The sequence below is a fragment of the Macrosteles quadrilineatus genome, unplaced genomic scaffold (genome assembly GCF_028750875.1).
Source record: "Macrosteles quadrilineatus isolate MER2022 unplaced genomic scaffold, UCM_ALF_1.0 Scaffold_8__2_contigs__length_117827958, whole genome shotgun sequence".
Classification (NCBI taxonomy): Eukaryota; Metazoa; Arthropoda; class Insecta; order Hemiptera; family Cicadellidae; genus Macrosteles; species Macrosteles quadrilineatus.
Genome location: NW_026542601.1, coordinates 49,612,383 through 49,626,800, shown reverse-complemented (window position 1 = coordinate 49,626,800; position 14,418 = coordinate 49,612,383). Strand labels below are relative to the sequence as shown.

Below are 14,418 nucleotides of genomic sequence, written 5' to 3'. Positions count from 1 at the left end.
AAATAAAAATATTTTAAACCGATTGGCAAACGCTCCGTTACTAAAAATAACAATTTCACAGCAGAGCAGACAGTTATTTTGACGGTTATCGATAACTCCTAGTTTTCGATAACAGCTGTTGCCGATAACAGTTATCGTCCAATAACCGTTATTAAATAACGGCTGCGTTATTTGCTCCCCACCTCTACGCTAAAGCTATTAAGCTAAGCTAGTGGTTTCTCGTTTCCGTTTGATCGTTTCTCTTTTGCATACTTTTGAGTTGTTACAAATAATTTCTGTTAGGAAAAAGTTCAGTATCTCGTAAGAATACTTAACATCGATTTGTTGCTTATGTACCAGTAATCTTGCAGTTTTTTTAAATCTTAATAGAGAGCTAAAAACACTGCTAGGCCTAAGTTAGGCTATCTTGTTTGGATTTGGCCTAGTTACCTACTCTTTTCAAGTTAAAAATGTTTCGTAATGGAGATGATGGTAAGTAAACCTCTCAAGAAATTTATCAAGGAAAGTAGGTACCGTCAAGCGTGGTAATTCTGATCCCCCAGGGGTAACATTGACCCCGGTGTCAATTATTTTTATTATATTCTTTTTTAAATAGTAGGTTATAAATGAATTGAAAATAAAAAATATGATAATTTACAGTAGTTTGGCAGCAATTTGAAAACAAATAATATATATCAGAAATTAGTTTTATAACAATAAAAAAAATATAATACAATCATCTACAAAACAGCTGTATAATTTCTGTATAATAATAACTTGACGTCCTACACTCATTCGATTGTTTTTTCGATTCGATATTTTCATTCGATTGTTTCATTCGATATATCGTTTGGTTAGTTAGGTTAGGTTAGGTTAAACTTACCTAGCCTAACTAACCAAACGATATATCAAATGAAGCAATCGATATACCGATCGATATTTTCATTCGAATGAGTGTAGGACGTCAAGTAAAGGGCAGCCCCTTTACATTTGGCACTTTTGGGGAAAACGCCTACTTCACCTTGAAAATCGATAAAACATCGCCAAAAAGTGCTAAAAATTGGTGTTTTTTATAAGTTGCCTACTTTAACGTGTTTTACTATTATTTAAGTTAGGACATTTTAATCAATTTTACCAAATATAATATAATCTACAGTAACCTAACCTAACCAATCCTAACTTTTAAAACCTAACCTTGGTTTTAAAAAAAAACTCTCATTTTGGGCATGGGGAATTGCTAACCTAAGCATGGGTCAGGTTAGGATTAAGTTATGTAAGGTTAGGTTAGATTATTAAGTTAGTTTGGTAACTACACTCCTCTATCAAACTAAATATAACCTAACCTAACCCGTGCTTAGGTTCTAGCAATATGCCGAAAATAACGGATTGGTAATTATTTAATATGTCTACAAACGCGATATCGTGTAATTTTTTATGCCTACTTACAGTCTTTTTCACGCTGAATCCAAAAATGCAATCAGTATTTGTCGGAGCGGTTCCTAAGTGGCCGTACAATTAAATAATTAATATCAAGCTTCAGTTTTGTTGGGTTATTCACATATTTGTGGGGTGGACGAGTCCAAGTTCTAGTGGCGACTAACACTGAAAGGGGAGGAATGTTTGTGAAGTGGAAACAGCTGTCAGTTGTTAACATCCGGCACTAAACAGACAAAACCACACACGATGACATGAGAGCAAAATCAGAATTACAATATGCTATAATTTGATTTTTAAAAGCAAATAGGCCCTAACTTAGGCGCTGTTTGTACAATAAATTAACTACGATACATAAACTATTAGGTAATCACATCAACATAAATTATAAAAAATAGAATTTACTCTCTTAAAATACCAGTAATAGAAGCTAGCAGTGCCGACATGATCGTCCTCATTCCAACCCTCAACGTCTGTTAATGAACGTGCCATTGTGCCTAAAAGTGAAAACGTGCCACAGTGCATAATTTCATGTATCACCAACTAATAAATGATATCAGGGTACTTGTGTAATAAGGAAACCCCAACCCCATCAATGAGAGATTCCCTGCTTGGTAACAATATTTTCTTTAGCTCCAAGACATATTGCAGTAAAGAAGTTATTATTAAAACCCTTTTATATTACATTACGGTACTCAGCTAATCTAATCCAACCTAACCTAACCTAACCCAACCTTAATATCAATTTTTAAATCACATTTTATGTCAAAAAAGACATGTGAGGAAGATAGGTCGGACTTTATGCGGATTCGTGACTGTACTTTAAGTCCTTTAAAGTGAGGTTACATCAAGTAAGTTAAAGGTTCTAGGTTATAATGAACAGACTCATTAATTTAAGCTACTTCCAGACTGTTTTTGCACAATTGAAATACTGTAGTGGGTGAAACACAATGAAATAACGAAATGACAATATCAAAATTGCTTGCATATTGTATAACAAGTATGCATATTGTGCTTGGGCATTGTATATAGGCTACCTATAGGTACGGTATATATAGTCAATGGCATAAGTTAGCATGAAGTACGGGAAGTGTGTTTAGGTATAGGTCTGTGTCTTAAATGGTTACCAAATGGAATCTCATCTTAATAACAATTAGGGCTCTTTAATAACTTAGCATATCTAGTGCTGGATTTACTTTTTTTATTGTAGTCTATAGTTTTTCTGCAAATACAAAACCTTCTGGCTGTTTACATTTTAAAAGATCTCTAATTGTAAATTATGCAACTATGAATAGGCCTAGTTGCTAATTCACTTTTATTTCACAGGCTATGGTGGATATGAAGGGGGTGGAGGAGGTTTTGATGTTTCTGGTTTTGGAGGAACAGGAGAAACGCCCCAGGGTGACAAAAAGGTAACACGCATCAGGGTTCTATATCCCCTTCTGTTTAACCCTTCCCTGTATGCCTAGTATGCATACAGACAGCAACATTATTTTATTTAAATAGAAACAAAAATTTTTTCATGTTTGGAAGTTAGTTTATTGAATGCTGTTAATTGTTGACCTAGGCTTATGCAACACTTTTGTCCAAAATAATTTTTTAAATACTTTTTTTATTATTTTGTTCTTACTTTTTTATTGTTTTTTAATAAATTTCTTATTTTTCTAGAAAAATATTCGTAATATATCAGTTAAAGATATAACTTAATAAAAAAGGACACTTTTATGAAGATTTGTGAATCAACTATAACAATAACTGTCATAACAATCCCATCGTGTTAGGCATCCGCGGAGCCCAAAAAGTTTGGCAGATATATCCGCCTACCGTCTGCTAACTTATGCACAAAATACTAGCGGATATATCTGCCTTTAGTCCTTTAGGAAGGGTTAAGAAGATGATTAAGAAAGTTGCCAAAGAATTGATTCTTATTAAAATCAGCCATTTTCTAGGTCAGGAGATCAGACAGTATTGTTCCTGTTACGGTGCGACAGATTTTGGAAAGTAAAGACTCTGGACTTAAAATCGGCCAAATTGATGTTGAAGCACAAATGGTAAGTTTTCATTAATGTTTATCCAAAAGTTTAAATTAAATTTTTGGAGTAATCTTAAATTTTACCAAATTCAAAATATAACTTAGCTGTCATAATAGAACACACATAGTGTCTTGAAATCTCTCTTGATATTAGTATCAACTAGTTGTTTTGCCTGTGCTTCGCAAAGGGGCAAGAATGCATTAGATAATAATGTTGGTCTCTCAATCTTCTGTAAATAAACAGTTGCAACACACTTTTACCATACAAATTGTACAGACCAATCTCAATCGTACTTATTGCCAATTTTAATGAACATCTCTTGTGTAATTGCATAAACTGTATGGTAGATTCAAAACTAATAAATAAGTAATTGCCTACTTTAGTAGCGTGGTTCACTACTGACTGTTCTGGAGGCAATGCTCCCAATCAGGCTGTGTAGTTGGCAGTTGGTCACACACCGCGTTGCTAAGGAAACAGTTCCATTGCTTTCAAAGAGATCGGTGGCTCCGGCAACCACAGAGCACAAAGCATTCTGTGTAATAGGGTTTAATCACGTCTCCAGGAAAACGCCGCTTTAACATGTTCGCTGCGGCCCACCAAGTGGTAAGCGTAGCCCTGGTGTGGCGCGGCGTCGAGCGGATCCATTTGGCTTTTAAATATTTCGGTCTGAAAAATAGCAAATGACGTTCGGTGATGTTCTGCGTTACGACTCGAGTCGACGTAGTTTGCTGAAATACCCACAGATAGCAGCACTGTCTTGAACCAGTCGGTCCCATTGTATTGCTAATAGGAGGGAGAAAAAACGAGACAACATGAGTTCTAGGCATACCAGAGGGGGATTTTACAGGGAAATTTACTACCAACCTACACCACAATAAAGCACCCATTGCTTGCTAAACGCAGACATAAAAATACACATTCTTCCCGGTGTGCTGCTGCTCAGAAATTGAATGGAATGTAGGCGATACCGGCACTCACCGGTGAGTGTTTAGCGTGGCACTAGAGCACTCACCGGTGAGTGGCTCGCAGCAAACGTGTTAACAAAGAGTCCCAGGGATTGACTCTTGGACCTGCTCTATTCCTCATTTATACTAATAATACCATTTCTAAAATTTCTAAATTTCAAACAGATGGAAAATTAACTTTATTTGCTGATCAATCTTCACCAGAGTTTTATAAATTACCTCAGTTTGCACAAAGAGTTTTTTATCATTAGTTTCATTCCAGAACACTGAAAACTCAGTTCCAAGCAAGACAAAATTTTAAAAACTAAGAAATTATACGTATTTTTTATTTTCCTATAGCCTACATTTTTTTACCTCTCATTGAAATAAATTTTATCGCAACTCAAGTCTACACAGGCCCTGCCTATGTTGACTTTTTCCTTTGTTATACTGTAGAAGGTTTTTTTTTTCATTTTTGTTCACTTTGTTTCTACAGCATACAATTTTTGTCATCCAGATAGTATTGTTTGCTGCTAACTAATGGGGAAAAAATATTATTTAACTTAATTTCATAATTTATTGTTAGTGAGTTTCCGTTTGTGGAATGTAAAAATGTGTTACGGGCTACCAGGTTATCAGGTGCTGAGTTTCAGTTTGCGGTACCTAACCGTAAGTAACTGTTCATCTGAGGTTTGAAATGTAGGCTACCCTTAGTGAAAGAAAAAGGACATGGTAAACAGAAGGGGATTTTCCATTATGTTTATCTTTCTATTAATAATTTCTCGTCAGTTCCTAGATATGTTGAGCAAATAATGTCTCTTGTTTGGTGTTTTAATAAATTGTCTGTTTTAGGTAAAGCTAATTGGAATTGTGAAGAAGATAAACAGGTCAAACATCAAGGTAATTTACACCATCGAGGACAACACAGGAGCTATTGAAGGAGTACAATGGCTTGAATCTGAGAATGTAAGTTTATATTCAGCTGTTTTCTGTTATGATATATTTCACTAAAATAAATGGCATAAAAATCAAATGTGTTAAAACAAAACATGTCTTCAAGTAGTTATTGCTTTTATAGGTGGTTCAATGAAGGGTTGTTATTGCAAGTGAGCTTTTATAGCAATTTTTATATATAATTAAATTGTAGCCTGGATAATTTATTCCACAAAATCAATAAAATCCATTGCATTATCATTATCTAAGTCAAACTTATTGAAACTAAATAAAATAATTTATGTCAGCAATGAGTTAATTTATTCTAGTTCCTGCACTAAAATATAATGTATAAAACTGCTAAATCATTTGAGTGGGAGTAAGACGGGTGAAAAAAGGAATCTTCGAATCTTACAGTGTAAACTCTTAATTTAGCCTACTAATCAATTTTTACGTTCTTCCCATATACCATAGTATATGGAGAAAGTAATGTTTTTGTCAAAATGTTCAAGTTTGACTTTTGAGTGGATATATCCGGGTTTTGGGTTCCCCTGGACCCAAAAAAGTGGTTTTCAAAGTGATTTCTGTGTGTGTGTGTGAATGTGTTCAGAGCTAAAGACCACGTACCTGTAGTTCAATTTTGATGAAATTTGGTATGTAGGCACCCAAACATGGATTCACACACGTTTATTTATAATTTTTTTTGAAAATTGTATTGTTAATGGTGTTATTCCTATAATAAACTGAAAAATCAAGATTTATCAAAAATGGTCCCAACTATTTTGATAGAAATTTAGTATGTTATAGTCCTTTAAATCCTTTGCCATAAACAATTGCCATGTAACAAAATGGTACAAATCTCATTTACGAATCAAAATTTATTGTAACTTATGTTATTTTTCCATTAAAAAAACTATATAGGCCTAATAGGCCTTTGTAATAATAAATCAAATTTTAGAAAAAAAAGGCGGTTTTGATTTAAATTTGTATGTTATGGTCCTTTATCGCTTTTACCAAAACCCTGGTCTGACAGGCACACAGGAATTTTCACAAACGCATGTTGGCAACACTGTTTACTTGGGGGATTCCATTCCCCCAATACCTTCCCCCCTTTTCCTCCCCTACCTGTTGATATATTGTTTGTTCATTTTGCGTGGGTGCCGTGACCTTGACAGGTTGTCTGTTCATAACATGTCCGTCTCATAAGCCCAGCGTTAATGTATTTTAAAGAAGGGTCTCACAGGCCCAGGGTTTGAGTTTGGGTATTTCTAGGCGGGGTCCATTATTTTCAAATGGGGTCTCATAGACTGGGGGTTTCGGTATTAGTGTTAAATTCTGAACAAAATGGTACAAATACCATTTCCGTAAAAAATGTTGGTGGTAACTTGATGTTATTTTCTCATAAAACAAACAAATCGGATTTTAGGAAAAAAGTCAGTTTTGATTTAAGTTTATGTGTTATCGTCCTTACAATTCTAAAAAAATTGTGCAACGCCCCATTGCTGAAACAATATTACGGTTCAAAAGTTATTGCAAGTTTTGACATTTTCACTATAAAACATTATATTTACTCCCACCCCTTACCCATGATAAAAATTATTCACAAGCTAATGGGAGAAAGTATGTGTCAGATTACTGATACCGTTTATTTAATCATGTGTTCTGCAGGATGACAACTTCACGGTGCCAGTTGTAGAGAACACGTACTGTACGATGGTCGGGTCAATCCGTAACGTGTCCACGCAACACAGTGAACGTCACATCATGGTATTTCAGATCTTTCCTGTAGAAGATCTCAACCAAGTCACAGCTCACTGTCTCCAGATTATCCACATGTCCCTCAAGTCGGATATGCTCAATCAGACGGTAACATTCAACTTATGATTAATGCTTTGCATGTTCAAAGATTTAATTAGACCATTACCTCAAAACCCAAATTATATTACCCTATATCATTTTTAATTTTATGAAAATCCACTTTTTTACTAGTTAGGCCTAAACTATTAGGCCTGGCTTTTTTAGCAGGCCTTGTTTGTTAATGCATCTTATGAATGAGTAAGTGTAACCTTTCCTTGCGGTATGTCTATCGCAAGCACGTTGAGACAAATACTGTGTACGAGGAAGACATGCACAAGGCTTTAGACACCTTTTACTAGTTGTTCTAGTGCTCTGCATACCATTCGTCTTGTCAACTCCTAATATCTGCCTACCTCTCAGCCTCAGCTACCCCTCACGTCTTAGTAGAGACCTGTGGCTGAGTGGACAGGTGTATCTTTTTTCTTTAATTTTTTAACATTCAACATTATCTGTAAATTTGTATGTTGATGGCCCTGAAACTGTTTGGGTTAGTGGTTTAAATAGGCAACTTAATTTAACAGATTTTATATATTTACAACTGGTTTTATTCCATTCTCCTTTTCATCCAACCTGTCCGCTTAACACACCTTACCTCAGCCTCTTCAACTTGGATAATCGATACTTTACTAGGGAACGCAACCATTTAATACCTATCAAAAACATTAAGCAGGAAAACATTGAAAACTCAAGATGTTTAAAAAGTAGATCAGCTTGGCTCTAAAAAGAAATATTATTCTCACACAACCTAACTGTAAACAGAATAACAGCTGATTAACTTAATTTGTCTTGAACACTGTACAACCTACTACATGTGTTAAAAACATTGGTTTTTTTAACAGTATGATAATCAAGTGGTTTTAATACATAATGGAAATTTTCAGATAAGTGCACCGATGGAGACTACTTCAATGCCTCAAGGAATGATGAACAATTCTTCAATTGAGAATAACGACTTGTTTAAGACTCTTACACCCGTTCAGCAAAGAGTGTTGAGAGCACTGTCGGTAAGATGACCTACTACGTATTTACTCAAAATATGCTTTGCTAAAAAATACTTAAATTAGTTTTATTAAAATTAAATATCATAATAATCACTTTAGAGAAGACTGTGTTTATGTCGTCTATTTGATGGAATGTTTGACTTGATGTTTATGATTCAATTCTCGTTATTCCACTAAACGTAAAATTATCCAAGCCAAATATAACAATCTGTTTAAATTATTTTTGTTTATTTAAAATTATTGCCAGGCCTCTAAGTGTTTGTTAAGAAAAAGATAGCTTACACTGTAAACTTGACCCTAAATTTATAAAAAAAATTCATCCAGACTCTTAAAAACTTAAGATAAAATGAAAATAAACTGCACAAAATGATATGGTTTATACATGTTACTATAGGATGAGTGAATGGTATAATACGGTATCTACTAGCTGGGAATTCTAGAAAACCGGGAATTCTACAGGAATTTTATTACCTTGACACATCCTGGAAAACTCCAGGTATTAAACCAACCCTCCCAATATGTTAATAAATACAGTAAAGCCCTGTCATCCAAAACATCGATTAACTGAAAGGGCGATCACCTGTGTCGCCAGTGTTGCAGGGGATGATTATGAGAAAAAATATCATGTTTACTTGGCTTTTTTAATTTCATTCCCTACAATACCCATATTACGTTGTCAGGAACCAAACTACTACAATCTATTACCTGTAGTAATACTTTGTATGAATATGATAAATAGAAAATAAACGTTTTTTCTTAAGAAAAAGTGAAAGATTATGAATAAAATAAAAAACAGTAATACATTTCTCGAGTTGGCATTTCTTTAATCTAGCAGTCCAATGCATTGTGTGATAAAAATTATGTTTTCTTTTAATTATTTTCGCTCGTAACATGTTTCCTCCTGCTTCAACAATGTTGCTGAAGTGCGTCTAAAACAGTGTCCAGTGTACCTTTTGGGGTTAGGCAGATTTAAAAATGTAGCTTTTTCAGTTGGGATTTTAGCCATTTTATTAACACCTACAGTTAGTCTAATACAAACACCTTTAGCATACTTCATAAATAATCTACTGTTGGGTACACCTGAATGTCTCAATTTAAGGTATTTCCTGTACAATTCCAAATAACTGATATCAAGATTATCGTCGTCTGTTACAGTGAAGACGCGGCTTCTGTTGGTTTTTGAATCTGGGATTTTAACTATTAAAATTGAACCTTTACCATTTACAATTTATGTCATGCCATTTTAGCTAGCTTGTATCGCTGACATGCACCAGCTATTCCTAATATTAACACTACCTTCTTCATTAAGTAAGTTTCATCGGGAGCAGTTTTAATAAAGGTATCAACCTCATCTTTGGAAAATGTCATCAACTTTTTAGGCTCATAGCCTACAGACAATTTTTTCAAAAAGGCTATAAGTTTTTTGTAATTGCTTATGTTTAACTTTGATTATTTTCTTTAGCATAGAATAAATGCTCCAAATAGTTGAAGACTTAATCACTGTTGATGTTCTGCAAAATTTAATGCCAATAAAACATTTTCTGACAATTTTGTAACTTTCTTACCTACGCACCAGGAAGAAAACAGTTTGTATGCTCGTTCATACTTCTTTCTCGATTTTTCAGGTAACAGGTTTAATGAAACATGTTTTGCAGTTTCTGCTATTTCTTCTGGTGTGCACATATATATTCACAATCACTTTCACTGAGTTCATTAATTTGAAACATGTTAGGCCCACTTTCCACTTATAATTATTATTTCATATAGTTATAGGTTCTAACTTATGTTATAGGTTGTGTTCAAACCAAACGTTGAACGAAAATAGAATATAAACACAAAATGACAGGATAAATCGTAGTTATTATAATAGTCAATCAGCTGATCATAGTAATATTATCTTTAAGTATTGCCAACCTATTTCTAAGCGTACACGTATTACGTGCATAATGACACCACGCTGTTTGGTTGGAATACTGGTGTGCGCCAAAGTATAAATCGTGCGACAAACTAGGTAAATGCAGCAATTAGCAGCTTTCTGTACTATAATGAGTGCAAGGAAGCCAACTTTGTCGGGTGACTGCAGGAAAAATATATTTGAGTGCTTTATAAAATAATCAACCATCTATAAATGTTTTGTTTACATGTAATTTTTTTCACAGCAAAGTTGTGATTCAGGAGAAGGTGGGACCCATATTGATACCATCATGGAAGCCATGACAGTTAAAATACCCAAAAAAGAACTAGAGTAAGTATTTATTTTTTATTTATTTTCTACCGAATAGCCTACTATAGATATATACTGTACCAGTTATTTCTCTTTTACTAAGTTGTGTGTTATAACATTAACATTCATCTTTTAAAATTTCATGTTATTAGCGAATTTCCCATATAGGGAATAAGCTATCACCGTAGGTCTCATGGTAAGACCTAGACCCTATTTACCTATTTACTTCTGCATTTTGAGGTCCCCAGAGACTAAAAACACCCTCCGTTCAAATTCATATATAAATATGAATATTTTTGTGTGTGTGTGTGTATGTGTGTCCGTTAGTGCAATAACTCAAGCAAAAATGATCCAATTTTGATGAGATTTGGTACTAGCGTGTAAACCTACGTTTATTCTAACGAGTTCGCGAACCAGCATGATCTGGGTTTTATGGCGTAAAAATTGGTTTTTTCCATTTTTGACCCAAAAACCCAAATTTTACAATTTCTTTCCAAATAATTTTGTAGAGTTTAAAAAAATAAATTGTGTTATAATAATTTTGAAGCTTTGTTGTATGCCTAAAGGTTACGGAGATAATTCAAAAAAATTTAAATTTAAAATTCCCATGTTATTTTTATTGTGAATAAATAAACTGTTGTAGTTTGCTTGTTTTTCTTAAGATTTTAATCAAATTAGGCAATTATGTTTATTTCATACTAAGCTATCAACATTTCAATAAAAATACCCCCACCACAGCAAACCTGCAGACTAAGCAAATTTCCTTTGCCTGATTGAATTTACACTAAAATATCTCCTTATAAATATCACATTCATTCCCTAATAAAATGGCTAGAATTAGTTTAATGCTTAGACTTATGTTTAGACTTAGGTTTGTTGCAACAGGGAGGGTAAAAAAGTGGTTTTATTTGTAAAAATCTAATAGTTTTGTAAGAAATATATACATCTTCCAGATTTGAACAAAATATGTTCATAAACAAGCAAACTACAACTGTTTACTTATTCTGCATAAGAATAACATGGGAATTTTTAATTACAATTGTTTCGAATTTTCTCCGTAACCATTAGGCGCATAATAACGCTTCAATATACTAAATTATTTGTTTTTTAAGCTCTAAAAAATACTTAGGAAAGAAATTGCTACATTTTATGTTTTTTTTTCCAAAAATAGGAAAAACCAATTTTTACCCCATAAAACCCCTTTCCCATAGTCCGATCATGCTGGTTTGCGAACTCATTCAAGTTTATCTTGCCTTATACCTTTAAACCAAAATGTCATCAAAATGGTACAAAAATTACTGAAGTTATAGTGTTCACGGACGTATATACAGAATGTTTCAGAATTCCTAGAATGACTACTTTTAAAGACGCAATTCAAAGACACTTGAATGTTTTATTTAGGTGTCCACATGTCACCAATCTTACTAGGGGAATACTGATTTGAATTTGAAAGGATTTTAAGCCATAGAGTAAATTTGTTTTAAAAAAGGATTTTTTTTCCTTTACAAACTACAGTGTAGGGATGAACGGTAGCAAATCTTCCTTCGACCTAGTTATCATTTGTTTTTAGCCAGCCACGTGAATGTCCTTTCAAAACACTACAAAGCCACAAAACGCATTAAACCACCATCAAATTTCTTTACCATCAAGTAGATTTAAATTTAGTTTAATTTAGCAATAAATATAAACTCTGCAAACCACAGATTACACTCTATGCCTTCTTTTGCGCCGTAAAAATCTTACTGCTGACTGGTGTCAGGCAGGCGTGTGAGTCACAATGGTGTCCTACCACCCTGTACCTGTTTTGCGCATGCAACGTCAATGTTTCCTACAGTGGTAGCAAAACGGGAGTGCCGATGGAGACCAGGTCAAGTCCCTTCAAACGCACGCACCCCCACAGGTCTCCATCGGCACTCCCGTTTTGCTACCACTGTAACTGGAACTCGGTTAACAAAACTTAGCTATTTTAACTTCAATATGACACATAAAACGTTTAGTTACCTTGAATAGTACACAAGCAGTTACCATAATCCCGGCATTCTTTTGTAAACACCCTGTACATTGTTTTTTGACATTAAGACAAAAATAGTCCTAAAATTACCAAATTCAGCACACTCTTTGGTAACTGTTTGAAAAAAGACAAAAATGATTTATTAATTTACATTGATGTAGTATTTGCAATTTCTTTAACATGCAAGACCAATCTACAAATACATTACTGCCAATCATTATTTATATTCTTATTCAGAATTGTTTGATACTTATTACTTTACAACCAAAATGACTCTAGATACATTTGTTTACAGGAAAATTTTGGAGTATTTATGCAGTGAAGGACATGCTTACTCCACCACTGATGAATTCCACTTCAAGTGTACATAGTTACAATGGATCCAACTGTATGGCAATCAAGTTTAAAAACAATTGAAGTGAGATAGCCACAACATCAATACAAAGTGGATTTATAAAATGGTTCTCATGCTATTACCCAATGGTTCAATGCAGTATCTCTAATAGTGACAAATAATTCCATTGCATTAATGTCCAAGGTTAGATGCAAGAGACAAGGATTGATTAGTTAAGTCATTAGAACTCAACAAGCTTTAAAAGATAATTAGTTTTATTTTTTTAAATTTACTCAGTCACTATGTTGTATATTGATTTTAAACACAATTTATTAAGTGCCTGTTCTTTCTCTGTATTAAAATGTTTAAGTTAGCCTTCCACCATTTCTGTGTATTGTGTACATATTTAATAAATATTTTTCAGTAGAAACCATTTTTTATTTCATTTCACGTAATGATAATCAATTAATTTTAGAAAAATGTTTAATAGAAGTGAATTTGTAAAACATAAACATGTCAACAAGATCGGGCCATTAATGGGAAAATCCGATTTTCCCATAATTAACAATAACTTTTGAACCGTAATTTTTACAGAAATAGGATTTGTATAATTTTGTTCAGAATATAAAGGACTATAACATATTAAATTTTTATCAAAATCGTTTGGGCCATTTTTATGAAAATCCTATTTTTCCGTTATTTTATGGGGTTTTATGGGAAAATCCCAATTAAAAATCTAAATTTATAAAAAATGATAAAAGCTATCAAAATTGTAAGGACCGTAACATACTATGTTAAATAAAAACCGGATTTTTCGTTCTAAAATTCTATTTTTTTTGTTTTATGGGAAAATAACATAATTTACAATAACTTTTGAACCGTAATTTTTACAGTAATGGGATTTGTACCATTTTGTTCAGAACTGAAAGGGCTACAAAACATACTAAATTTTTATCAAAATCGTTCGGGCCATTTTTTAGAAAATAAATTTTTGCTGTTTTTTATGGGAAAATCCCCATTAAAAATCAAAATTTCAAAAAAATTAAAAAAAAGGCCTGGAGATACCATGTATGAGAACCTACATACCAAATTTTATCAAAATTGGACCACAGGTGTAGTCCCTAGCTCTGTACACATCCAGACACACACACACACAGACATCACTTCGAAAACCACTTTTTTGGGTCCCGGGGGACCCAAAACGAATATATCCACTCAAACTCGAAAATTTTGACGAAAACAATACTTTCTCCATACATATACTACTAGCAGAGTACCCGTACTTCGTAGGGGGTTGGCATATGAGTATAAAATGCTTATTGCGGTTATACTCGAGCTTTGCGTTTGCAATGGGGGAGGCCACAGTTTAGCCATAATGTTCTACCACTTCACCAAAACAACAGAGAAAAATAAATTAATTCGCAAAATATCACAAATTATTCATGAAATTAAAAACAAAAACATAACTTTAAATAATCCTACTTTTCAGGTCTCATTGCGTATAACAGTTTTTGTTGCTGCTTAGTTCAAAGTACCTACCTAGCTGTTTTCATAAATACAAAAAAAATAATAGTGTTTCGCCCTGGTGGTAAATCTTATAACTTTTTCAGGGCTGTGCGAATAGTTCGAAAAACAAATCGAATCCGAATCTTTTTAGAGATTCGATTC

General features: G+C 33.5%; 1 protein-coding gene across 1 annotated transcript; it reads left to right on the top strand.

Moving 5' to 3' along the window:
* The first annotated feature begins 235 nt into the window (after nt 1-235).
* On the top strand, nt 236-13,180 carry LOC129001002 (replication protein A 32 kDa subunit-like). The gene is made up of 8 exons (XM_054428125.1): nt 236-471; nt 2,740-2,825; nt 3,363-3,464; nt 5,243-5,356; nt 6,992-7,189; nt 8,062-8,184; nt 10,341-10,426; nt 12,712-13,180. The coding sequence occupies exons 1-8, from the start codon at nt 450-452 to the stop codon at nt 12,785-12,787; spliced, it is 807 nt and encodes a 268-aa protein (XP_054284100.1). The 5' UTR covers nt 236-449; the 3' UTR covers nt 12,788-13,180.
* Nucleotides 13,181-14,418: the final 1,238 nt, after the last annotated feature.

Excerpts from the sequence above, each read along its gene's own strand:
- LOC129001002 (XM_054428125.1), top strand. The coding sequence starts at position 450 with ATGTTTCGTAATGGAGATGATG. Across the intron at positions 472-2,739 it reads GTTTCGTAATGGAGATGATG|GCTATGGTGGATATGAAGGG; the intron begins GTAAGTAAACCT and ends TTTATTTCACAG. Across the intron at positions 10,427-12,711 it reads ATACCCAAAAAAGAACTAGA|GAAAATTTTGGAGTATTTAT; the intron begins GTAAGTATTTAT and ends ATTTGTTTACAG.